At 36.6% G+C, this 25,384-nt stretch overlaps 1 protein-coding gene and 2 pseudogenes across 1 annotated transcript; 1 reads left to right on the top strand and 2 right to left on the bottom strand.

Annotated features, from left to right (window-relative positions):
- Nucleotides 1-1,497: 1,497 nt before the first annotated feature.
- Nucleotides 1,498-2,462, top strand: LOC121808027 (annotated as a pseudogene).
- A 3,163-nt stretch (nucleotides 2,463-5,625) lies between these two features.
- Nucleotides 5,626-13,197, bottom strand: LOC121807031 (annotated as a pseudogene).
- Nucleotides 13,198-18,703: 5,506 nt separating this feature from the next.
- On the bottom strand, nucleotides 18,704-21,876 carry LOC121809484 (protein NUCLEAR FUSION DEFECTIVE 4-like). The gene is made up of 3 exons (XM_042210132.1): nucleotides 21,458-21,876; nucleotides 19,540-20,429; nucleotides 18,704-19,345 (listed from the first exon to the last, which is right to left on the bottom strand). The coding sequence occupies exons 1-3, from the start codon at nucleotides 21,779-21,781 to the stop codon at nucleotides 18,880-18,882; spliced, it is 1,680 nt and encodes a 559-aa protein (XP_042066066.1). The 5' UTR covers nucleotides 21,782-21,876; the 3' UTR covers nucleotides 18,704-18,879.
- Nucleotides 21,877-25,384: the final 3,508 nt, after the last annotated feature.

Genomic DNA, 25,384 nt, shown 5'->3' with positions numbered 1-25,384 from the left:
AGTATGCCCACTTCGCTCCGTTACCGACCCGCTTTGATGCTTTACGAGTGGCTCAACTGTTTGTTAATACGGTGGTCCGCCATCATGGGTTTCCCAACACGTTGGTGTCAGACAGGGATTCGGTTTTCCTGAATCAGGTATGAGAGGATTTGATGCGTTTGAGTGGAACCAAGTTGAATTTTTCGACCGCGTATCACCCTCAGTGGATGGCCAAACAGAGGTCCGCAATAGGGGCTTGGAGCAGTATCTACACGCATTTACGGCGGACCGCCCCTCTAAGTGGGCCAACTTTCTTCCGTGGGCGGAGCTTGCCCTGAATTGTTTTCACCACGCAGGTTTGGGCATGTCGCCTTTTAAGGCGTTGTATGGTCGCGACCCCCCAGTCTGGTGTTCGCGCAACCATCGGCGGCGACCCCGCCATCAGCCGCTAAGCTGATCCGCCAGAGGAGCGAGTTGTTGGTGGAGCTGCGGCGGAATTTGGAGCGTGCCCAGCAGCGTATGCGTGAGTCGGCAAATAAACATCGCCGACACGTAGAGTTTGAGGTGGGCGACATGGTTCTCTTGAAGCTTCGGTCGTATAGGCAGCATTCGGTAGCGCGGCCACAATCGGCAAAGTTGGCAAGGCGCTACTACGGCCATTTTGAGGTTTTAGAGCGCCTGATGGCGTACAAGTTGCGTTTGCCAGAGGGAAGTCGGATTCATAACGTCTTCCACGTGGGTCTCTTTCGCGCATTTGTGGCAGGCGACGCGGCGGATAAAGGAATGGAGTTGCCGTCGAAGTTTTTTGGCGATAGGCCGGTGGTGTATCCAGTCCAGGTGCTTGATCGTAGGGTGTTGTGGCACGTGGTCGCCCGGTGGAGCATGTCTTGGTACGTTGGTCCGATGGAACAGATTCCCCGACTTGGGAGCCGATGGAGTTAGTGCAGAGGCGGTTTTCGAATGTTCTCCTTGAGGACAAGGAGGTTGCTATGGGGGAGGGAGTTGATACGGTCCTACATCGGCCTGACCTTGAGCATGCAGGAGACTGGCCGACGGAGTTAGATACGGGAGAAGAGCAGCAGCCGCAAGAAGAGCAGCAGCCGCAACAGTCCATCGCAGTATCGAAGCCGACAAGGAATAGGCGCCCGCCTAAGAGGCTTTGCGAGTTCGTTTCCAAATAAGAGTCTGAGAGTTTCATGTTTTATTTTTTTTGTTATTTTTATTTCTAGAATATTGTTTTTTATTATTTATTTTATGAAAGAGTCGAGCGTATTATAAGCTCCGTTTTGGGTTTTCTTTGTTGGTTCTTTCCCGAGATGTCTAGGAAGGTCGAACCAACCCTAGGGTCCTTAGACTATAAATAGGGCTTTTGTTCATAATTCTAACTATGAATGAAAATATTATTTGCCCAACACATCGTTGACAACTGAAAACCTAGGCGACGAACTGCCCGACGGGATCGAATTCCCGCGCACAGTCGATCACCTCGAGCCGCCGACCCAATCAAGGGCGCCGGAATTTTACTTTCTACTGCCAACTACTGTTGCCGGTTCGTTGAGAGGGAAAAACTCTTAACACAACACCACTGCTGCTATTGGAAAGGTATTGAAATGATGTTGTTGGGAATATGCTCGCTACATGTGCACATGCTGGATGTTGCCCACGTTACTAAATTTCTTAATTTTGTTCCCAGGGTTTCGCCATCGGGTCTGCTGCACTTGTGTCATTGGCGCCTTTGTGAGCCGTGCAGGAATTTCTTCTGTCGATGTTCTGACCCCTAAAGTCTTCATCGGATTACTTGTTGGAGCTATGCTTCCGTACTGGTTCTCTGCCATGACCATGAAGAGTGTGGGAAGCGCAGCTCTGAAGATGGTTGAGGAAGTCCGCAGGCAGTTCAACACCATCCCCGGTCTCATGGAGGGCCTTGCCAAGCCTGACTACGCTACATGTGTTCAAATATCAACTGATGCTTCGATTAAGGAAATGATCCCCCCTGGTGCTCTAGTCATGCTCACATCCCTGATTGTCGAGACCCTCTCTGGTGTTCTTGCTGGCTCACTCGTTTCTGGCGTCCAGGTATGATTCATCCTTCTTGTGTGGAAATTTAAGGTTGTTTCCTTCAGACTCATCTCTACATTCGTACAGATCGCGATCTCTGCATCCAACACCGGTGGTACATGGGACAACGCAAAGAAGTACATCGAGGTAGCCTGCCTGCTGTCTCACTAGCCTAGCCTTCCTCGCAGCTCCAGTTTAGATTGGTAGATTTTTTAAGGGTGTATGCATCTTGTAGGCCGGTGCTTCGGAGCATGCAAAAAGTGTGGGACCTAAGGGATCGGACGGACCCACACAAGGCGGCAGTGATTGGAGACACAATCGGAGGTCCGTCGCTGAACATCCTGATCAAGCTGATGGCAGTGGAGTGGCTCGTGTTTGCTCCCTTCTTCGCGACTCAAGGCGGTCTGCTGTTTAAACTCTTCTGAAAAATCAAATGGCAAATTGTAAGAGAGAGGTGGTAGTTAGGTGGTTTTGTTTTGATGATGATGATAATGAATGCGATGGAAGGAGGTTAACTTATATCTAAATCCACGACATCCATTATTGATATAGCTTTCTAGTTGATTGTAATGGGATGAATTTTGGCGCCCAGCATGGATCCATTGAGGTTCATGCTTTTTCTTTTTCCTTTTCCTTTTCTTTTTCCACATATGAATGTTCTTGAGTGTGAAGCATTGGTTCTATTGTAGCACCTCTACTTTTTCTTGGAAGTTTTTTTAGATAAATATATAAACTTTTATGATCCTTATAATGGTATTTGAAATGTTAGAATAACAATGTTACTAAAAGGAAAATGAAAATGAAAATATTGATGTTTGTTAAATGTGAGTAATGTTTATGGAAGGTGGTTTTGTAAATGGTAAGTAGCATATTGATACTTTACATAGTAAATGTAATATTTCGAAACAAATTTAGATGTTGATTTCCTGCTAGTTATTAAGTTTGGTTGAATCGATAAATTAATACTCCTTTTGTCTTGGCTAAGATGATACATTTCATTTCTTGGTTGGTTAGATGTAAGATTTTTATAAAGGGTCGTGTTGCTTACAATAAAATAAATTTATTTTAATTTAAAATCATTTAATATTGATTAGTTTGGGGCTTTCTTTTCTAGTTTTTGGGCTTCTTTCTTGGCAATTCTGCTTTTTGGGTTGTATTCTTAATACTTGTTTTATGAATGAAGCCTTTAAGGTATATATCTCGAAGGCCCTAACTATTTATTCAACTTGAATTAAGATGTTAAATTTACTTGCCATAATCATACTAATTAGTCGAACTATATACCAGATTAGCAAACTAGAAACTAGTAGGCAGTAGCAACTTGCAAATTTAGTTGACACTTATCCCTTCCGGTTGCGACAGCTTCTTGCGCGAGAGTATTTTTTTAGTGTATCTTATTAAGGCATGTTTGCAAATTAGAACACGAGACGAATGGATGAACAATATCTTAATTGTATACATGAGAGAGAAATTTTTGAAAGATTCGAGAATGAGACTATTATTCGACGGAGTCAATACATGACGACTCGTAAAAAACAATTATCACCTAGCATCTCGTAAAAATTGTATAGACATTATAGGAAAAACTTGATTATTTTAATAATGTTATTATGTTTTCAAATTTTAGTACCAGCTTATATGAATTTTTAGTTCCGCGACCCACTAAAATTGCATGGAGGATAGAAACCTCCCAGCAAGTCGCTAATTTCGAACTCGGCGACCCGTTGGAATCGCATCGATGAAAAGAGAAAGAGAAAAGGAGGGTAAAGTATGATTAAGGAATAGAAAAAGTGGATAAAATATGATACTACAATAAATTTGAGAGAAACTTTCCATTTTTTTATACTCCCTCCGTCCCATAAAAATATGGCCGGATGAGATGGCACTGGAATTAAGATAAAATTGGTAACGTAAGAGAGATGAGAAAAATAAAAAGTTAAAGTAAGTAAGAGGAGGAGAATGGTAGTTAAAGTAGAGTTAGTGGATAGTGGGACCTACATTATTAAATTGATATAATTTTCCAAAAATAAAATGCACATATTTTTGTGTGACAGACGAAAATGGAAATTGCACATATTTTTATGGGACGGGGGAGAGTATATGACTGCTTTTGATGGACGAAATAGAGATATGAGATTATTTTTTATGGACATGGTAAGTATACTTTAATTTTATTAATTAGAATTAAAGCAAGATAAAGTTTTATTCATATTATATCACATATTAATTGTGTAATATCTGTAAATATCAAGTTTCAATGGTTTAATATCAAGTTCGAGTAGTAATCATGTCAATTTGAATTTTATCATTAACTGTAGAGCTGTGAAATATTCGATACAACCCGAAACCCCGACATGAACATCCTAGAAGTTATGGGTTTATGCCAAACCTTATTAAGTTTGAATCCTTATCGGGTCGACCTAATAAAGAAGTCACTTATATTGGATTGAGTTTGACTTAGGCCTTATTGGACTATGTCGAATATCAATTTGACATGATAATGACTCACCCACGTGATTTGACAACCCCAATCTGCTTCATCCTCCACCCTTCTTCACCTCCGCCGCCTTCTACTCCCACTCTTCCTCTTCCCTTTTCTTCAAATGGTAGAAGCTCGATGTGCCCAAGATACCTCCCCATCTTTAAAAATGACAAAGCAAGTCTTAAATTGATAAAACTAATTTACTTTGCTAGCCCTTGAAATTCCAAACATTCTAGTTAATGCTAACACACAAGGATTTCATACCAAAATCCATGCTTAATGTTTACTAAAGAATATCAATCTAAAATATATTAGTGGAGTACTTCATTTTGTATGTCTAAGACAATTTCTAATGATACACTAAAAGTCTAAAACCAAAAATAAGTAAGCAATTTCCAAAGGTACTTAAAAATCAATCTAATTTCAAATTTTTGAATAAAATATCTATTTTTAAATATACACTAAAACAAACCCAATTCATTTTTTCAAATTTTTTGAGTAAAGAAACATGGTACAAATGTATTATTTTAAGTTTTAATTTAATTTTAATTTTAATTGTTAGAGTAAAATCACTACTATTTGATGTGACCTTTACACTAAATGAGTTTGAGTTTAGCATAAATGGTTAAAGATATTTTAAAAAAACATAATTAAATGTTCTATAAAATTAAACAACTCAATATAAACAACACCAATTCAATTATAAAAAGGTAGTTCTCCATCAAACAAAATTTGTTAGCATTTTCGGCCAGAAGGATGTGATCCGTTGCTAATTCATCAACGTAGTGTATTAAAAATGTCAACACGATAATAATGAAATATCAACATAAACTTAAGTTGATATTATAACACATTTTGTTGACACTAATATTTAAATATCAACACAGTTTATTAAAATGTCAACACACATTTTTATATTTAAATGCCAACACAGTTTATTAAAATGTCAACACAAATATGTGTTGACATTTTTAATAATCTACGTTGATAAGTTAGCAATTTAAGAAAAAGTTAGCATTATAACTCACCTCTTCAGCCACATTATTCAAATCGTTTAAAGTTGGCACAATATTAATAACGGAGCAATGAAAAATGCATGGGGATTATTAACATGAACTTAGCTAATTATGGAACAGATTTTCTTGTGTTAAATAGGGAAATAGATTACCTCTACTTCGTGTGATCACATATATATTCTTACCCTAACTGTCTGTTCAAAACAAACAAAAAAAGACGAGATGTCACGTAGCGACCCTACAAATACTAAATCGAGGGCAGTTAAAGAGTGTGGAAAAAAGCTACGTTCATATCATCGTTGAGGCTGATCTGAGGTTGAGGCACCGACTGAAGGAGTGACAGGTGCATTGCTCGTGGAGCCATTTTCGGGTGGTGGAGGCACGCCCCACTTGGCCTCAGATGCATGAGGTTCAATGACATGGACCGAGCCGTCTGACAAACCTAACGCAAATTGATTCACTTCCTGCGGGTGTGCAGCTATCACCATCGGGTGAATGCTGGAGCTGCAAGAGTAGGGAATGAATTAGCACACAATTTTCACAAGACTCCTTGCAATGAACATGTTACGAATGAAACATGACGCTGTTCTGTGAACCATATTATCATGAACTTTAAATACTCCCTCCATGGAGTCCCAATTTACCATTTTAGCCCATCCGCCATTAAGAGTCCCGGTTCACTTTTACTATAAATGGTTGGTAGACCCCACTTTCCACTAATTCATTCCAACCACATTCTATTATAAAACTAATATATAAAAATGGATCCCACATTCCACTATCTTTTCCCAACCATGTTCGTTTATATTTTTTAAAACCCGTGCCGAACTCAAATGGGCCTCCTAGTGGCGGACGGAGGTAGTATTTTTCTGCTTTTAACATGATTTTAAAATCGGTCGTATAAACACACCACATTAACAAATTTTGTCAACTGCACCGCCACTTTGCAAATCAGCCAAGTTTAACACCTCCATTTCGTGGCAACTGTGATTTCTTTTATAGTCTATACTATCCCTCTCTTTTAATTTTCTCTCAACTCCAAAAACTAGTCATATTATAAACCATGAAAAGTGAAGAGTCATGTTTTTAGATGCAATTAGCCCTTTTGTAAATTGAGTTGTACTACAGTTGTTTAAACTGAGTCCCTCATACTCTCATTTACTATATTACTAGTATAATTTCTTGTCCTCCATCCATCCCATGTTAGTTGAGGCATTTGTTTTGGACACGAGATTTAAGAAATTGATGTTTAAAGGTTGAAATGAAGAGAGAGAATAGAGTACAAGAGAGAAAGAAAGAGTAAGGCAGGAGAAAGAACAAAATTATTTGCCAAAAAAGGAAACGATTCAACTAACTTGGGAGGCCCAGAAAGGAATACGACTCAATTACCTTGGGACGGAGGGAGAATCAATTATATAAGACCTAAGATCTGTTTCGTCTGACTTTCATCTCATACAGACACTCGTAATTCCATTTATTATAATTAAAGATGACCTAAAGGCTAGAGGCAGACTGGAAGTTTAGAAAAACATAGTAGTATCATGTAAAATATTTACCTGACACTTGAAGGAAGGTAAGCAGAACGACTGATACGGCACCGCAAACGAAGGTGTGAAGCATTGAATATGCAGATGGTTGCATCTACAAGACTAGCATACACCAGCTGGCTGTCGCATGAGAACATGGCATGAGATATTGGGGCAGCAGATTCAGGTGGTACCCACTGCAAGGAGCAATATAGTTACAGTTAAACAGAATGTCACCTCAGTAGATTTTCTTGATCAATGCCTTCTTGAGAATTTTTTTACCTGATGTATGCAGTCTAATTTGGTTGTTTCGTATATGGCTAGTTGAGTCTCGTGTATGACCAGAAAGTGAGTCTGGTCATGATGGAATTGAACTCGTGTTTCAGATGGGGCCTCAGGCGACCTCCGGGGCGGCAGTTGCAAGGATCTGGACTTCTGCATTTCCCATCCGACAGAACTCCACACGCATAGCTAGAGTGTGGCAACAAAATAAAATCAGTCGACACATACAAGTGATATCATTATATTCATGGAGAATCTTAACAACAAAATCATGCATTCTATCTGCAACAGCATTACAGCAAAAGTTGTCAACCTGAGCATCTGCACCAGATGAAACCAGCACATTCAATGTGTTTGAGAAAGCAAGGCCGGTGATACGTTTAGAATGGCCTTTAAGCTTGCTTTTGACCTGCAAGAATTGGATATTATTGATAAGTTTGAACTGGCCACAGGCACAGTGTATGCCAATACTATGTTCTTATGATATACCTCATCAACCCTAACGTTGAATATCTGAATCGAGGAGTCATCCATCCCAATGGCAATTATGTTGTTATCTTGAGGATGGAAAGCTAAGGATGTTGCTGCTGGTGGCGGAGACATAAAAGTTGTCATGGTCTGCAATTACCCAAAAAAGTCAAGAGGAGAAAATTCACGTGTGGTGCAGGATCACAAAGAAACATAATCTATTCCTGCAAGTTACCTTGAAAGTCATCATGTTAAACAGAGAGATCTTCCCTCCTGAAGCTGACATTACATAAGAGTCGTTTTTGGACAAGGCAAAGCAGGGAACAGCTTCCTCGGGGTTCATATCGGGCATATCATTGGTCATCAAGATTCCACTTGATGGCTGCCATAATTGAGGTGAAACACTAGCAGTTGCCTACAGAGAGCTTCGTGTCATAATAATAGTGATTCAAACTTATAGAGGGAATAAACTTCAGTTGCTTTTCTCACCTTTCCACTAAAATTAGGGTCACTCCGCGGCCATTTCCAAAGTAAATGGATTGCGTTTGAAGCTAATGCAAGTATGGCACTACCTGAATTCGTATATGTCAACCTCGATATCTTGCAACGAGACCAACAGCATGAATATGTTAGCACTCCACACAAATGCATGACTTGTTTGCATAGAGTTTAACTAGTGAACGTTATACCTTTGTTACTTTTGAATGTTCGGGAAGTTTTGAGGACCGGCACTGAGATGGTTCGTTAATTTCGCTAAGCTTCCAATTCTTTAATTTGTCGCTAGCGTCCTCTGCTGCTATTCTAGGTTTAACATCACCATGGTCTCTCGTATTCCGATTCTAACAAAAACCAAAGACTAACTTTCAACACCACACAAATTGCAAATACTAAGGCGCACAGTCCATTAAAAAAGAACTTCAGAATGATAGGTGTGTAAAATTCCGATTCATGGTGCTAAATAATAGCACATCATTTGCAGCAGGAAAAACAAAAGGCGAGTAATACCAACCATTGCAGAGGCCACCCTGTCGTCCATGCTACTTGTAACTGCTGTAGATATCGGGTTTACAGCAGGCTGCAGGTTATAACAATATGAAAAGCTTTAGTAAAATTTTCCCATCTTTTTCATTCTTTCTTCATATCTCAATTCTTTTACAAGAGGCAGTTACAAAGATGCCTGACAGAGAATACTTTGAGTTGAAAAAATTACCTTGGCACCTTCAGATGTTCTCGAGGCATCAAAAGCAAGATTCTCAGAGGCACGTAATATGCGAAAACCGTCAGTGTTTGCTAATATCTTGATTCCATTATCATTGGCAGAAACAGCTAGCAGTGTCCCATTCTTGCTGAAGCGGATTCGAGGACTTGCCTTACATTTGTGAAAAAGAAAAATTGCGGCTCAAAGTGCAGTATTTTTTGCATTATATGTTTTGTGTGTGTGCGCAGGCATGTGTGCTTGTTAAGATGTTATGATTGAAACTCACGGGAAGACCTCCATCAGTATCAATAAATGTCAAAAGTTGAGTATTATCCATATCCCAGATTTTGATGGAAAAATCATCACCAGCTGCCAAAAACCTGTTTTTAGCTGTGTCGAACTGCACAACTCCTAAAGATCGTTTTCGGAAGCCTTGATATATTCTCTTCACAGCTCCTTCACTTTCATTCCATTCCACAATGTGAGACTCTCCCTCTTTACTCGTCCCACAGGAAAAAAGCCTGAGCAAGAAATTACCAAATTATAATCTGGTTGACTGACAAATTCACAGCAAATCAAAATCCGGCAGCAGTTTAGAACCTTTTTCCATCAGCACTGTAGGCCAAAGTTGTACACCAACGACCAGGAGCATCATAATCAACTCGAGAACCCAGATTATCATATAGCCATGCCTTAATTTTTCCATCTAAAGCTGTAGAAAAGATAAACTGGAAAACGGCAAAAAAATAATAATCACCACATGATCTTGGTAAACCCTATAACTATAATTTTGACATACTTAGTCACTAAGAGCTAAAATGTTGGCATATTATGGAAAAGGAATCATATAATGCTTTGTTACCTGAATATTATCTTTATTGTGAGGGCACACCGAATAGACAGGGGCTTCATGACCTTCAAAATTATATTGTTTTGCACCAGTGGTGGCATCCCAAACCTAGGATCAAAGATTATGAGAATGATATCAAATGATGTTGTTGTTTGATTTCATTCAAGCTAGTGTATCATAAAAAACCTTGATAAGCTTGTCATCCCCACAGGTTATCACCGAGAGCTGCTTATTAGGATGGGAGAATGCAAGATCGTTTACTGCACCGACATGAGCATCAATCTGGAACAGAAGTATTCAGTTGCAATTTCTCAAACAAAACATAAAAGTTTCTAATAAGTGAATAAAGGTTGAATGATACTATAATACCTCCAAATGCTGACGGACATCATTTTTCCCATGATATGAATAAATTTGTACAATGTGTCTTGAATATGCAACACCTATTAAGCACAAAAATAAAGATATTAAATCAAATCAGTTCTTCTAGAATTGCTTTTAATGAAAATATATATCATCTAAACTACTACTACCAAACAAAGATCCATCAGGGCTCCAAAGAACACGATTTATCGAGACAGCAGGATCTTTTGCCACACTAGCCTGAATTAAACAAAACAACAAAGACTCAGAAACATTTTCAAAACTAAATGAATTTAAACAAAATTGCCGTATTTTCATTTTTCAGTCAAGAAATATGTCGAAACCTGAAAAGTCATAGAGCAGTTGCTTAGATCCCAAACTTTGAAGTTTCTCAGCATGAGCCTCTCCCTCGAACCAACCTCCCACAACCCGATATCTCCCACATTTGTGCCAACTGAGTTATAAATACACTGTTGAGTTCATAACTTTGACAAAAATATCCCAATAAAGTATCATCTGTGTATCTTCTCAAACTAACTCAACCTAGAAGTAGCGTTTGCTGGGCAGGATGAAAATCCATGCTCATAGGGGACGATGCTTGGTTGAAAGTCCATGCCACAGATTTTGGAAAGTCCTCCAGAGCACTGAAAGTATGGCTTTGAGCAATCCCAGGAAACGACAGAGGCTGTATATTCACAGGAAGACTTCCCTGACTTCCCTGCATATGAATAGGAAAATAAAAAATATAACCAGGTGAATGTACGAACAGAGAATTATCTCACTCATCTAAAGATTTTGATCTTCTTGGCATCTATTTACCTCGTCAGAAATACCCAAAGGCCTGGTTCTTCTGTTCACATGATCAGAATCACCAGATAGGAAATCAATAGATGAGTTTGTTGGTGGAGTCCTAGGATACTTAAATCCAGCTGTACTTAGAGCTTGCAAGTTTTGTGAGCACAATGGTTAAGGGATGTTCCACTTATGAATTAAATCATGAATGCACACGGCATAACTTAGGACACCTAATTATCTTGGCATGTCCGATCCTTATATATCTCCAGCAAAACTTGTATATCGTAAAACTGTAGCCAAGATGCTTCCACATCTCTCGATGTAATTGCTTAACATATTGAGAATTCATTGACACAATATGCATTACTAGTCCTTTAATCATTTTATCAGAATAATAGTGTTTAGTGAGGCACAAAACTTAGCAAGAATTATCCCAAAATTTGAATATCAGAAAACATGAATCCTCATCACCGATAAAGTGAGAGTGCTACCTGGAATTGGAGGAGAACCAAGAAGAGGCCCACCAGAAACTGCTGGATGAGTTCCAGCAGGTGGATTAGACATCCAACTAGCAAGAGGTGTTGGAACCGGTCCAGGCATAGGTTGGAACGGCTGTATTCATTAATCACGGGGCAGTAGGTATAACGGGTCACAGCAAGAAAAGTCATCAGTTAAGTAAGATATACAAATTCAAACCACATGTGCAGCCAAAGGAGGGAAACCTCCAGGCTTTGGTACTGCTCCTCCGAGCAGGGGATTGTTTGATTGAGAAGGTGTGCTTGCACCGTTTGGCTGTCCGCATGAATGATCCACAAAAAGTGTTTTAATATCCAGGTTTGGCTTGGGACTTTTACAAAGTTGGTGCTGCCAGTTCAAGCTACATATGTAAAAGGTATTAGTCCCCTCAACCAAACTGCCAATCCCCTACACACCATAGATTTTGAGGTACCAGTAGACAAAACTTGGGGCTTAGCATAAAACTTAACCATGTAAATTCCAAACTAATTCAGAAACTATATGTAGTAAATTCTCAAGAGCTTGAACATATTAGTCCATAGCCAAACCTCTTATGATGATGAAGAATATCATATAGTTACGATTGATTCAATGTGTCAATTGAAGTCTACCTTTGATTAATGAGCGTTCTGAGCCTTGAGTTCTTGAGGTTAGGGAACTGCAGCTTGTCACGAAACAGTGGATTTGCCTCAATAAGCTTCTTCAGTTCAACTAGCATAACAGCTCGTGCAGATCTTGTATCTCCATACTTGGAGAGCTGTTCGTTGTCCCTGAGACATATTCAGGTACAAACTTTCTTAAATATCTACCACAGTGCTTGCCAACAAATCACAAAAGAACAAGTACCTGAAGTTCTCCAATGTCAACAGTTGAGTTATTTCCTTAAAAAGCTCTTCATTGAAAGACTGAAGCCAGAGATGTATCTTTCAACCTCCTCCCAGTTCCCATTGTGTACCTCATCCTCAAAATGCTTCATGTTAAAGAAGAACCCTGATTCTTGCTCAAGCCTATTTTTAGAAAGGTCACAAAATATTAAAAGTGTGGAATTTACCATGAAAAATTTATATTCACTAAAAAAAGAAACCTACTTGTGAACAGTCTCCTTAAACTTCTCTTCATCCAGGAATTGTAAAATCAAGAACACAAGTTCTCTACTGAGAGAAGACATTTCAATCACCTCTTCTTACATATACAGATCTACAAAATACCAAAAAAGCAAAATCAATACTGATTCACATGAGCTGCAAAAGAGCTATAGTAATACAAAATAATGCAAAACAATAAAAAAAACGCAGTTATGAAAACAAAATCCCCAAAATTAACCTAGATCCTTTAAATAATTAAATTAAAGATTAGTGTGGAACAGAAGGCATTATTATATTATTATAATATTATATACAATTAGAAATAAACAGAGAAGATGAAGAGATTGGTTACAAATTCAAGTGTTCCGAGTGAAGCGGAGATGAGAGAACGATGATTACTCAAGGTGAAATTAGGGTTCGATCTCACACTCTCTCTCTCTCTCTAAAGGAGTGAAATTGTTTACATTTGTTCCCTCTTTATAGTATCTATTTCACGAAAATAGATACACATACAAATATGCATACAGTTTCTCTCTCTCTATAGACTGTCCATGGGAGAGAAAGGGTTTTACACATATAAATGAGTTTCTTTGTCGAGGATGATAAGCGGTTTAGCTTATCAATTCTGTGAACAGAGCTCATCACATTAAGTACAGTTGAAGTGGGGCCCAACTGAGCTGGCTTGATTTCCTAAGATTAAAAATTTAAACAGTCTACCCATGTAATATGACATGATGTATTATGTGCAAGGGTGATGATTTAGAGACATAATGTCTCCAAGACATAATACCCCTATGTCAATTTGACATAAGCCAAATTATTATATAGACTAACATACCCTTATTTTGAATTAAATAATAATTAAATAAATAAATATATATCAATTAATCATAAAAGGAAAGGCAATTCATATCAAATTACTATCTTTTATCTAAATATGCATCAATCAAATTATTATCAAAAGTCAACTCATATCAAATTACACTCTTTAACTAATAAACTAAATCAAAAATTAAGATATACAACCGCCCCTACCTAAAACGTGCTTTGTATGAGTTTGATTTTCTTTCTATTTTTTTATAATTTTTATATACCACTAGTTAGTTTCTATTTTAATTGTAACGTTCTAAAAATTAAAAATTTAAAGAAATTTAAATTTTAGAAAGTAAATAATTTTAGTATTAAATCATTACTAAAATTCTGAATCATAAAAATGATTGCATGCATATACATACTTAATTTCTCAGTGTCATCATTCTGAATCATAAAAAATCAAGGGAGAGAAACATGGATTAACTTAGTTTTTTTATTTAAATAACTAGGTATAATATATTTTTTTGATTAAAACTATTGAGCTATTTATTTTTTCAAATTATATAATTTCTTCCTCTTTAATTCATAGTCGCACATTTTCCTTTACTTGCATATCTTATTCTAACTAACACGTACTATTTGATCTTTAGTCGCACATCTTCTATTTATCGTTTATTTTATTTTATTTTGCTCCACTCATATCAAATTAAAATTGTGTAGCATCATTTGCCGAATATGAAATATTTCATTTAGAAGGGGTTTAGAGAAGTACATTTTTCTTTTTGTTATTGTTTATAGTACATTTAATACTTAGTGTAATTAACACATATTCTTAATTATAGACATCATTATATTTTTTATGATCTTTTTTTAATCTACTTACCTTAGAATTTATCTTTAATATTTAAAAATTTTATTTCCCGTGCATAGCACGGGTGATAACACTAGTAGTAATAGTCACTGACATCAACTTTTTTCTTCTTCTATAATAATGTTTAAATTTCTAAATTGTAAAATAGTACTTATATTGAATTTCTACTTGTACCATCTAATGAAAGGATAATAGTCATTTGCGTCAAATTATTTTATTAGTATTAAATAATTACTAAAATTCTGAATCATAAAAATGATTGCATGCATATACATCCTTAATTTCTCAGTGTCATCATTCAACGAAATAGTAATAGTCACTGACATCAACTTTTTTCTTCTTCTATAATAATGTTTAAATTTCTAAATTGTAAAATAGTACTTATACTCAATTTCTACTTGTACCATCTAATGAAAGGATAAAGTCAATTTGCGTCAAATTATTTTATTAGTATTAAATAATTACCAAAATTCTGAATCATAAAAATGATTGCATGCATATACATACTTAATTTCTCAGTGTCATCATTCAACGAAATAGTAATAGTCACTGACATCAACTTTTTTTCTTCTTCTATAATAATGTTTAAAATTCTAAATTGTAAAATTGTACTCTAGTAGTATACATATGTCATATACTTAATTTCTACTTGTACCATCTAATGAAAGGATAATAGTCATTTGCGTCAAATTATTTTATTAGTATTAAATAATTACTAAAATTCTGAATCATAAAAATGATTGCATGCATATACATACTTAATTTCTCAGTGTCATCATTCAATGAAATAGTAATAGTCACTGACATCAACTTTTTTCTTCTTCTATAATAATGTTTAAATTTCTAAATTGTAAAATAGTACTTATACTCAATTTCTACTTGTACCATCTAATGAAAGGATAAAGTCAATTTGCGTCAAATTATTTTATTAGTATTAAATAATTACCAAAATTCTGAATCATAAAAATGATTGCATGCATATACATACTTAATTTCTCAGTGTCATCATTCAACGAAATAGTAATAGTCACTGACATCAACTTTTTTTCTTCTTCTATAATAATGTTTAAAATTCTAAATTGTAAAATAGTACTCTAGTAGTATACATATGTCATATACTTAATTTCTACTTGTACCATCTAATGAAAGGATAATAGTCATTTGCGTCAAATTATTTTATTAGTATTAAATAATTACTAAAATTCTGAATCATAAAAATGATTGCATGCATATACATACTTAATTTCTCAGTGTCATCATTCAACGAAATAGTAATAGTCACTGACATCAACTTTTTTCTTCTTCTATAATAATGTTTAAATTTCTAAATTGTAAAATAGTACTTATACTCAATTTCTACTTGTACCATCTAATGAAAGGATAAAGTCAATTTGCGTCAAATTATTTTATTAGTATTAAATAATTACCAAAATTCTGAATCATAAAAATGATTGCATGCATATACATACTTAATTTCTCAGTGTCATCATTCAACGAAATAGTAATAGTCACTGACATCAACTTTTTTTCTTCTTCTATAATAATGTTTAAAATTCTAAATTGTAAAATAGTACTCTAGTAGTATACATATGTCATATACTTAATTTCTACTTGTACCATCTAATGAAAGGATAAAGTCAAATTGCGTCAAATTATTTTATTAGTATTAAATAATTACTAAAATTCTGAATCATAAAAATGATTGCATGCATATACATACTTAATTTCTCAGTGTCATCCCTCAACGAAATAGTAATAGTCACTGACATCAACTTTTTTCTTCTTCTATAATAATGTTTAAATTTCTAAATTGTAAAATAGTACTTATACTCAATTTCTACTTGTACCATCTAATGAAAGGATAAAGTCAATTTGCGTCAAATTATTTTATTAGTATTAAACAATTACTAAAATTCTGAATCATAAAAATGATTGCATGCATATACAAACTTAATTTCTTAGTGTCATCGTTCAACGAAATAGTAATAGTCACTCACATCAACTTTTTTTTTTCTCTATAACAAGGTTTAAATTTCTAAATTGTAAAATAGTACTCCAGTAGTATACATATGTTATATAATTAATTTTTACTTGTACCATCTAATAAAAGGATAATAGTCATTTGCGTCAAATTATTTTATTAGTATTGCTTGAGAAACAAAGTTCGATAAAAGTAACACTTATATAGTTTTACTCTATTCGATCGTCTCATTAGAACATGCCTACATTTCGAGACATAAATATTAAGAAGTGAAAAGTTTATAATAAAATAAGAAAGCGAGTTACAAAATAATTATACTATGTTTATTTTGTATAAACGTTTCTAGAAGTTGATGCATATTAATCACAGATTCACAATTACATAGTAATGAAACTAAAGGCTGATATAATCTAATCTTGTGAGGTTTGCGTAATTTGATTTCGTTAATGAAGTACTATGATTAGAGTATAGAGTATAAAAAGTAAAAAGTAAAACAATTACTTTTACTTTTGGGCTTCTTAACATTTAACATTTTTTATTACTTTAGGATTACTTTTTGATTACGTATATGTAAATTACATAGTGTACGTATATGTGTACACTATACTTTTTGCTTAATCTAACCTTAAATGTTAATTGTAAAAAGTAAAAAGATTAACGAAATCAAATTAAAAGAAGCCCCAAAATTAAAAGATTACTTTTTACTATGATTAGAGTATAGATTTGCTTAAATCATGTCATCCATATAAATGCACACAACTTTCCTAAGCAAGTAATTCTTAAATATAAAAAAATATTTTTATATGCACAAGGGTAGTATGGTATATGTACAAAGCATTTATTTAAATAAAAATATGAAACAATATAAAATGACTACTTTACCCTCATTATGTCTTAGACATTATGTCTCCAAAACATTTTCCTATGTGCAAATAATATTTTGACAAGTGAATCTCTCTTCCAAATAAAAATTTAATCAAGAGAGCATTATTATAAAATTTTGAATCTATCCAAAAATATAAATATTTCCTTTGTATAATATTAGAAACGTTAACATATAATTCCTCCGTCCCATAAAAATATATGCACTTTTCATTTTCGTCCGTCCGATAAATATATGTGCATTTCATTTTTAGAAAATGATATCAATTTAATAATGTATGTTTCATTATCCACTAACACAACTTTAACTACCACTTTCCTTATCTCTCTTACTTTATCAATTTTATCTTAATTCTCGTGGAATACATATTAGTCATATTTTTATGGGACTAGGGGAGTAATAATTTTTGTGACCAAATCGTTACGTTTACATGTATGTATTATTTTCGTTTACCAAATACTCCTACTATCTGCACTTGAAATTAAGTGTTTTTTTGTTTCCAATAAGAAGATAAAATAATAAAATAAAATAAAATATATGTGCTTTGTTCTCGGTTCAAATAGTTATTTGCCCGTAAAGATTGTGTCATTTTTAAGACTATCATTGTTTTCATATCGAAAAAGCCACACGTGAATATCTTGTACGTCTCAATCGAACTCCTGATGGAGGATCTATGGTTGTTTGACAAAGGCTGTGTGGTGTAATACAAACCTAGCAACCCACCGAGTACGGGCGGACTTCAAAACAAAATCAGCAGGCCGCCGAGTTCGCCACCTTGCAAAGACAGCGACCCGTTGGAATTGAAACATGAGCCATATTCAACAAGCGGGACTTTGAATTATTTCTTAGTCTTTCTTCCGCCTATAAATAGAGTATTTACTTTATTTATAATAGATAGATTAGAAGTGAGTTTTGAGTGCCCCTTGGGTGAGTGCCTCCACATATTGGGTGAGATAAATATTTGGAAATTTCATAACTAGACTATGGATGCTTTGTGATTAGCCCGAGGTTAGTCGTTTAGTAAAAATGGTTACTTGGATGAGAGTTGCCAAGGATTGACATAATCTTTTAGGTGGAGATTCTTAAGTACCTAAGAGGTTCTTAGGTATGCCAATGATCATTTTCTCACACACTTTTCTTCTATTTCTATTCTCTCATCTATTTAATATTTTGTTCTATTTTTTTTGTGATGGAACCCTATCCTTTTTATTTAGTAGCCCAGATTGGTTAATTTTGAGATACATTATTTTAGTATTTAATTTTAATTGAATTATTAGTATTATATTTTTATAAGAACAAGTCTTTGCCTAATTTTAAAGATTCTCATTATTTTTAATCTTTGAGAGACGGTCCCTAATAAAATTATATTGTGGTAAGAAGTCATTTTGTCCTTTCAACAATCTCCCTTCTTTTACACACTTCCCTTTCTGCTGCAAACTCCTCATTTCCGAACTTTCTCTAACACATATTAATCCAATTAAAAAAACATAGTAACATATTAATCCAAAACGAGTAGAATATATATGCAATGGATATATAGATTTAAATTCCATTTTCTCATATTCGGATAATAAAGTTCGTTTTTGCTTACAGACGAAGAAATTATGCATCAGAGCAGCAAAAAGTCTGCATCTGCATAGCCTAAGAAAATTTTAAACATTTACTCTGATTCAATCATCTATTATCTATAATCTCGAATGACTTATCATGTAATCAATGGCCAGAGCTTTGAGGCAGACGGAACGAGCCTCCAGCATAGAGCATTCGGTAAACTGGTCGTATTCTTATGCTTAGCACTATGCTCATTAAAGTTCCCAAGCCACAAAACCCGGCTAAAACAAGGAACGTGAGCCGGAAGCAGCTTGGACCAACGCAAGAAGACCCCGTCTGCTTAGCTGCCTCGGATTCGTATACTTGACTAGCGAGCAGACTCGAGAAAACAAGCGCACCCACGGGATTTCCGAGCTGCATGAAATTGAAGATCACGCCAAAATCTTTCAACCCAAAAAGTTCGGAAGCAGTTGGAATCATGACACCAAACTGGGTGCCGTAACAGATTCCAAGCAACGCTGTGGCAGCGTAGAGAGTACCACTTAGAGCTGAAGCGTATAGAAGGAATGACACGACCATGAGTGCTTGCGCGACAGCCAAGCTAAATATTCGAGGAATCGCCTTTGACCTGCAAAACAACAAAATGCTGCCTATTTCAATGATACTAACAAATCTCTCTGTGCAGGTTTGCGCAGAAACGATTACATAACCACGAGCACAGAAAAACATCCATGAAAATAGAATATTTCGTATGTATATACGCATATAGAGTTCATCAAAAGGATTTGAGCAATTCAACACAGATCAAAGTAGTTATAGTACCTTACAAAGTGTTCAGATACGACTCCTGCGCCTAGACGGCCCAAAAAGTTACAGAAGCTGAACAAACTCAACAATACCGTTGCATCATTCACGCCAAGTGAAACTCCAATCTGTGCCAAATTATTAAGGACTGTTACGCCCGAGCCAACTCCAAGAAAATAGACGGACCACAGAAGCCAAAAGTCGGCCTTCACTACAGCTTCACGGAATGTGAAATCTTCGCCTCTCCTGGGCTTTCTTTTCTTCTTCACTGCTCCCTCACCCATGGCAAGAAGTAAATCCACTTCGGGGATTTCTTCAGGCTCATAAAAGCTACCAAGATATGTTGTTGACGAGGAAGGGGTCAACAGAGGATGGGTTTCGTTTGTATAGCCATCTCCACCAACTACACCGGTAGAAATACCGGGTTTCTGGTGATTCGAAGGGAACATTGTCATTTTCAAAGGAATCGATAGAGGGGCCATTAAAAGAACAATCATTATGGCAATCAACATATAGGAAACGGTGTTGCTAAAAGAGAACAAGTCCTTCAAAATTGTCGTTGAAAGAAGATAAACCGCGAGGATGAGACTAGCCGCTTGTGTGAATAGGAAATGGCAATGTTCGGCAGAGTCTTCCCCATAAGCGGGAGTGCAAGGCCGGATAAAGTACATCATCAGCAAACCAATAACAGGGATGCCAAGGGTTAGCAGCAGCAGTAGATTTGAAGCTGACCCGTCGAGGGCCATGGTGTAAACCTCTGTGAAAACTGCAGCGCTTAAACCAACATAGCCTTTGAGTATTCCAGCAACAGCGCCCCGGCTGACCGGAAAATTCCTCATGTTTGTGACGAGAACTGCTGTCCCAAGCCATGCACTGCCGTGAGTGGCAATACACAGAGCGATCCACAACTGTCGTGTTATCAACAATTAGGCAGAGTACATGAACAGAGAATCTACATCTCAGTGAATTCTACATATATCGAACACAAGCAAAGATGAACCGCGTATAGAAACAGTATAGGTTCGAAAAAGATGCATTCTAAGTAGAAGAATAAACATCAGCCATTTCTTTTCATTCTAGATAATCCTCTATTATTAGCTTCAGTTCATCTCTAACATCAAGAATTCAGCAGATGATGCAAGCTGATTTTTCCTTTTCCAAACCTCATTATTCAAAACTCTCCACAACAAGAATACTCACTAGAGAAATACATGGAATCGAAACAATATGGATGGAACACTAGATATTTTATAAAACAATGAAATAAATCCCTTTTTAACCAAAAAAAAGCTACACCAACAAATTCAACAACATTCTTTCTGAGATGCAATTCATGTTTACTACTACCTCCCCGTCACTTAAAAATATAAACTATTTCCATTTTGGCCCGTCCCTTAAAAAGACTCCCTTCGTCCCTGAAAAGATGAACTATTTTTTTTTTCTAATTTTGGAAACTCTTTTCTTTTCTCTCTAACGAGATGTGACTCATTCTCCAATAACAAGTATTTACTTTTTCTTTATCTCTCACTCTTACTTTACCATTATGCATTAAAACTAGTGTCGAACCAAATGTTCATACTTTTCCGGGACGGAGGGAGCAGAAACTTTCTAAATTTTCTATTTTAGGAAGTAGACCCACAATCCATTCACTCATTTTTCTCTCCCTCCCTCCTAATTCATATATTTTTCTCTCCTTGTATCCGACTTTATATCAATTCTTTCTCTTACTTTACCAATTGTGTATTAAAACACACGCCATTTCAAAAGTTTCTATTCTTCAAGGATATGATTCAATAATAACATAAATACCAATGATTTGAAGGACACAAGCAATATATCACATAACACATGACAACTCCACAAAACACGGAAAGTGAAAAAACCAAAGTTCAAGAAAATAAAAATCCAATCTTATGGCGAAAAAACGAAGACTTACAACCCAATAGGGAAGGTTTTGAACAGCCTGACTAACAGCAAGCCACAAAACACCATAGCCCAAGGAAGAAGCGCATACACCAACAACAAGAATGGCCCAAGGAGGGAGTTTGTTGCAAGCTAAACCAGGAAAAATCCCAACATTTTCTCCTATATCATTGGCTACTCCAAGAAAGGATAGCTGCTGCTGGTTGAAGCCCAGAACTGATTTGAGGGAAGGGGAATAGAGAGGGAAAGTGTATGAGTTTCCTGATGCAATTTGCACCCAAACAGAAGCCCCCAAGCTCACCCACGGCGGCCGGCGGCCTTCTTTCAGCACTACCATTTTCAGCAAATCAATTGGGGGATTGTGATTATGACAATTTGGTGAAGGAAGTCAGACTGTCACTGTTTATAAAGGTCCAAATTTGGACGTTGATTCTTTCAAGTCTAAACAGGGTATGGTATATTACCATTTGATACTTTATCATTCCTTTCTCAGTTCATTTAAAATAGGGGTGAAAATCATTTACTGCAATACTTATTGAAAAGTAAAATATGGAAAATACTAAAAAAAATTGTTTGCTATATTGTATAAGGCTTTAATGAATTCTGGCAATGATAAAATAAGTCTCTTGATTTGATTTTCTATGATCTTTAATTGATTTCTTCATTACTTTTGCTGTAACTTCATTTCTGAATTTCTTGTTCTCTAGTAACCTAGTTAATTAATTTCTCTGTTCCAATACATAATTAAATAGGCTTTTTGGATAAAGGTACTTAGGTTAAGACATTTCTTTCTATTACATTTCCAATATATCATTATAAATAAACAAGTGGAGCGTTTTTGGATTAAAAATTTCACTCTCAGCACAATCTTCTCTCCTACGTCTTCTCAATTCTATTTTATCTCTACTTTTTTTTAAAACACTGAATATTCATGTTAATTACATTTAATAAAAAATTATAATAACAATAATAAAAAATTTTGGTTCACAACCATTTCCTAGTCCGGAAACAGAATATTCGGTCCCTCCTCAAACCCAAGGTTCGCAAGTTCCGGGTGGCTACCGGCCTTACCCGATCGACGACAAAGATGCCCCCGAAAGGCAATACGGGTGGACACCCGAACCACTCGTACCTAGAGCGGGAGGGAGCGGCCCCTCTCAAACTCCTCCTCTTCCTACTCGTGGTGTCCGCACCCCGTACACTCCGGGGGAGAGGAGCAATTATTCAAAACATACTTGTCAATCTCTGAAGATCCGGAGGTTGGCACGAACCAATCCGGTGACCATTATTGGTGGAGCATCTGTCGCCGGTACAATCAAAACCGGCCGGCTGGAACAATCGAGTGTAACGAGAGTATGGTGCTGATATGACCACGTATGCCGGGCATCAAGAGTCACTCCGAAGACGTGAGCCGTGGGTTGATTGGGGTCCAATGATGGCCTCCCAAGGATGATAGGAAAGAAGAACGCTCGGATTTGAAGACAAATCCTTTCCAAAGAAGGATAGGATGATACGACCACAAGTTCCGAGCCTCAAGAGTCACTCGTACTCCATGAGCCTTGGGTAGATTGGGGTCCAAGAACGATGAAAAGGCCATGACAAGGAGCTAAGATGTAGTTGGGGTCTGATTCAAGCAGTGATCTGACAAATCAAATGACGTCCAAATTCTCTTCCAAGGCAACCGATGTCTTCGTCTTAGAAAGAGGGTCGCGTGAGTATGTTCCACGCCTCGATCGGAGTTCAGTGGAGAGAATTATGGCCAATTTACGAAAAGCGCGCGCTGAAGAGCGGATGACTCCAGAGAGAAAGCGCGACCGGGCGTTTTGAGATGTTGAAAACGCCCGGTCGGGCGTTTTTGTCTGATTTTAAGAATTGAGGTAGAAAGTTCGCCCGGTCGGGCAATTTGTCGTGTTCTAAACGCTCGGTCGGGCGTCGGCACTGTTTTGGGCATTTTTTTCACTTATTTTGGGCCCTTTTCTTGGGTTTCCAACCCTAACTATAAATACCATTTGTGAGACATTTATTTACGGACTTTGATGAATGAAATTATGAAGACTCCTTTGAGAGTATCTCCCTTGTGAGATTTTTATCCAAATTCCTACATGTTAGGTTGCTTGGTTTATGTTTAATAGACTAGATCAAGTATAGGTATGCATTTATGGTTGTGTAGTCTTGAATGTGGAGCCAATGGAGTATTTGCTTTGGGTGAAAGTAGCCTAGGATTACCTTCATCTTTTTGAGGGAGGTCATAGGTTCCCAAAGAGGATTCCTCCCTCTTTACACTTTCTTCTCACCTCTTTTCTCTCCATCAAAATCCATTTTGAGCCTAGTGTTTGTGGCTAGCTCAACTTATCTTTGTTTATCTTAACTAAAAATTGGAATCAAACACTAGTTGGGTATTTCTTGGGCACATGGAAGGATTCCCTCACAAGGAACATTATCATTTGGTATCTAGAGCCTAGGTGCCTACCAAGTGTTTGATTTTAAACCTCTATGAAATTTCATTTTCCTTGTTTTTCCTTATTTCTTTTGTTTTAGCCTTTGCTTGTTTATTGGTCAATTGTTGTAGGATTGAGCTGATTTTTGGTGTGCGTGAACCTTGATATATGAACTATTTTCCTGAAAAATCTCAGCCAAAAATTCCATCATTTGATAGGTAAAATTAATGTGTGAAGTTGTTGCCCTGTTTTGTGCCCTAGTTTGACAGATTTGGGGAAAATGTAAAATCGAGGGTCTTCTCGAAAACCGGCTATATTGGGGATATTTTTCCCTCATTCTAAACCCTTTAATATTGTTATCTACAAAGTTTCATCAATTTTGGGGTTGGGTAGCCATATCAAAAAAATTCCTAAAGATCAGCCAAGAGTTACATAAATTTTCAGCTCAACTAAGTTTGTTTGTTAGGTTCCTTAGGCATTGAACCTTACTTTCACATGCTTGATTGGCTTTACTTGATTGGTTATATTGCCTATGTGTATACCTTGATTGATTTGTCTTAGCACTTGCATTTAGGAAGTTGGATATTGAGAGTGAGTGAACCCAGCCCTCACTATATTCTAAGCCTTATTCCGAGTGACATTGGTGAGTGAATTGGGGGTGGGATTATCATTTGGGAAGTGAGCTCTTACTAAAATCTCCTCTTGTTGTGTGGGTGAGTTGTGTTTTTGCTAACCACACTTGGACTAGCTCCTAGTGTATTGTTTGTTATTTGTGTAGGTACACCTTTATGGATGTTTACACTAAGGTCCGTGATTGGCAACTTAACTCATTGAGGAGTGAAAGGAGGATAGCTTGTGATAATTGGGGTCGAGGAGAGCAAGAGTTGGAATATGAAGAAAGACCTCATCAAGATTATAAGTGCTATGGAGGATATAGTCGAGAGAGGCATGGTAGAGGTGATTATGTGTCAAGGGGGCATGATAATGTAATTAATAGAGGGATTAGAAGGGAACGAGTCTCAAGGCGTTATGAAGAGCCTCCTCGTAGAAGCAAAAATGGAGAGTTTTGTAGAATTCCGGGGCTTGAGAGGGAAATTGAAAGAGAAGTTCCATGTAGTGTACGGATTGGTCCTTTTGATCGACATGGTGGTGGGGACATAAACCAAACATTCACCTCATTAAGTTGTAAGGGCACATCCTCTTCTTTCCATACCCCGAAGGTGCCTCATGGTTTGTGTCTGGATGCCTCATCTTCATCGATTTTAATCCAAAGTGATAGAAGAGAGAACCGAGAGAGAGAAAAAAGGCTTGAGAGTGAAAGTGAGTCTAAAAAGCCAAGAGAGCGTGATAAAAGACAAGAGTGTGAGGTGAAAAAGTCAAGAGAGAGTGGTTGGGGTGAGAGAAAAGAAAAATATCAAATGAGAGAAAAACCACAAGCACAAGTGAGTAAAGGGTGTTTGTTAGATTCTAAGGCCAACCTTGGGTGGGCACTAAATGAACCT

Source organism: Salvia splendens, chromosome 6 (assembly GCF_004379255.2).
Source record: "Salvia splendens isolate huo1 chromosome 6, SspV2, whole genome shotgun sequence".
Taxonomy (NCBI): domain Eukaryota; kingdom Viridiplantae; phylum Streptophyta; class Magnoliopsida; order Lamiales; family Lamiaceae; genus Salvia; species Salvia splendens.
Note: the sequence above shows the minus strand (reverse complement) of the source record. Positions and strands in the feature narration are given on the sequence as shown.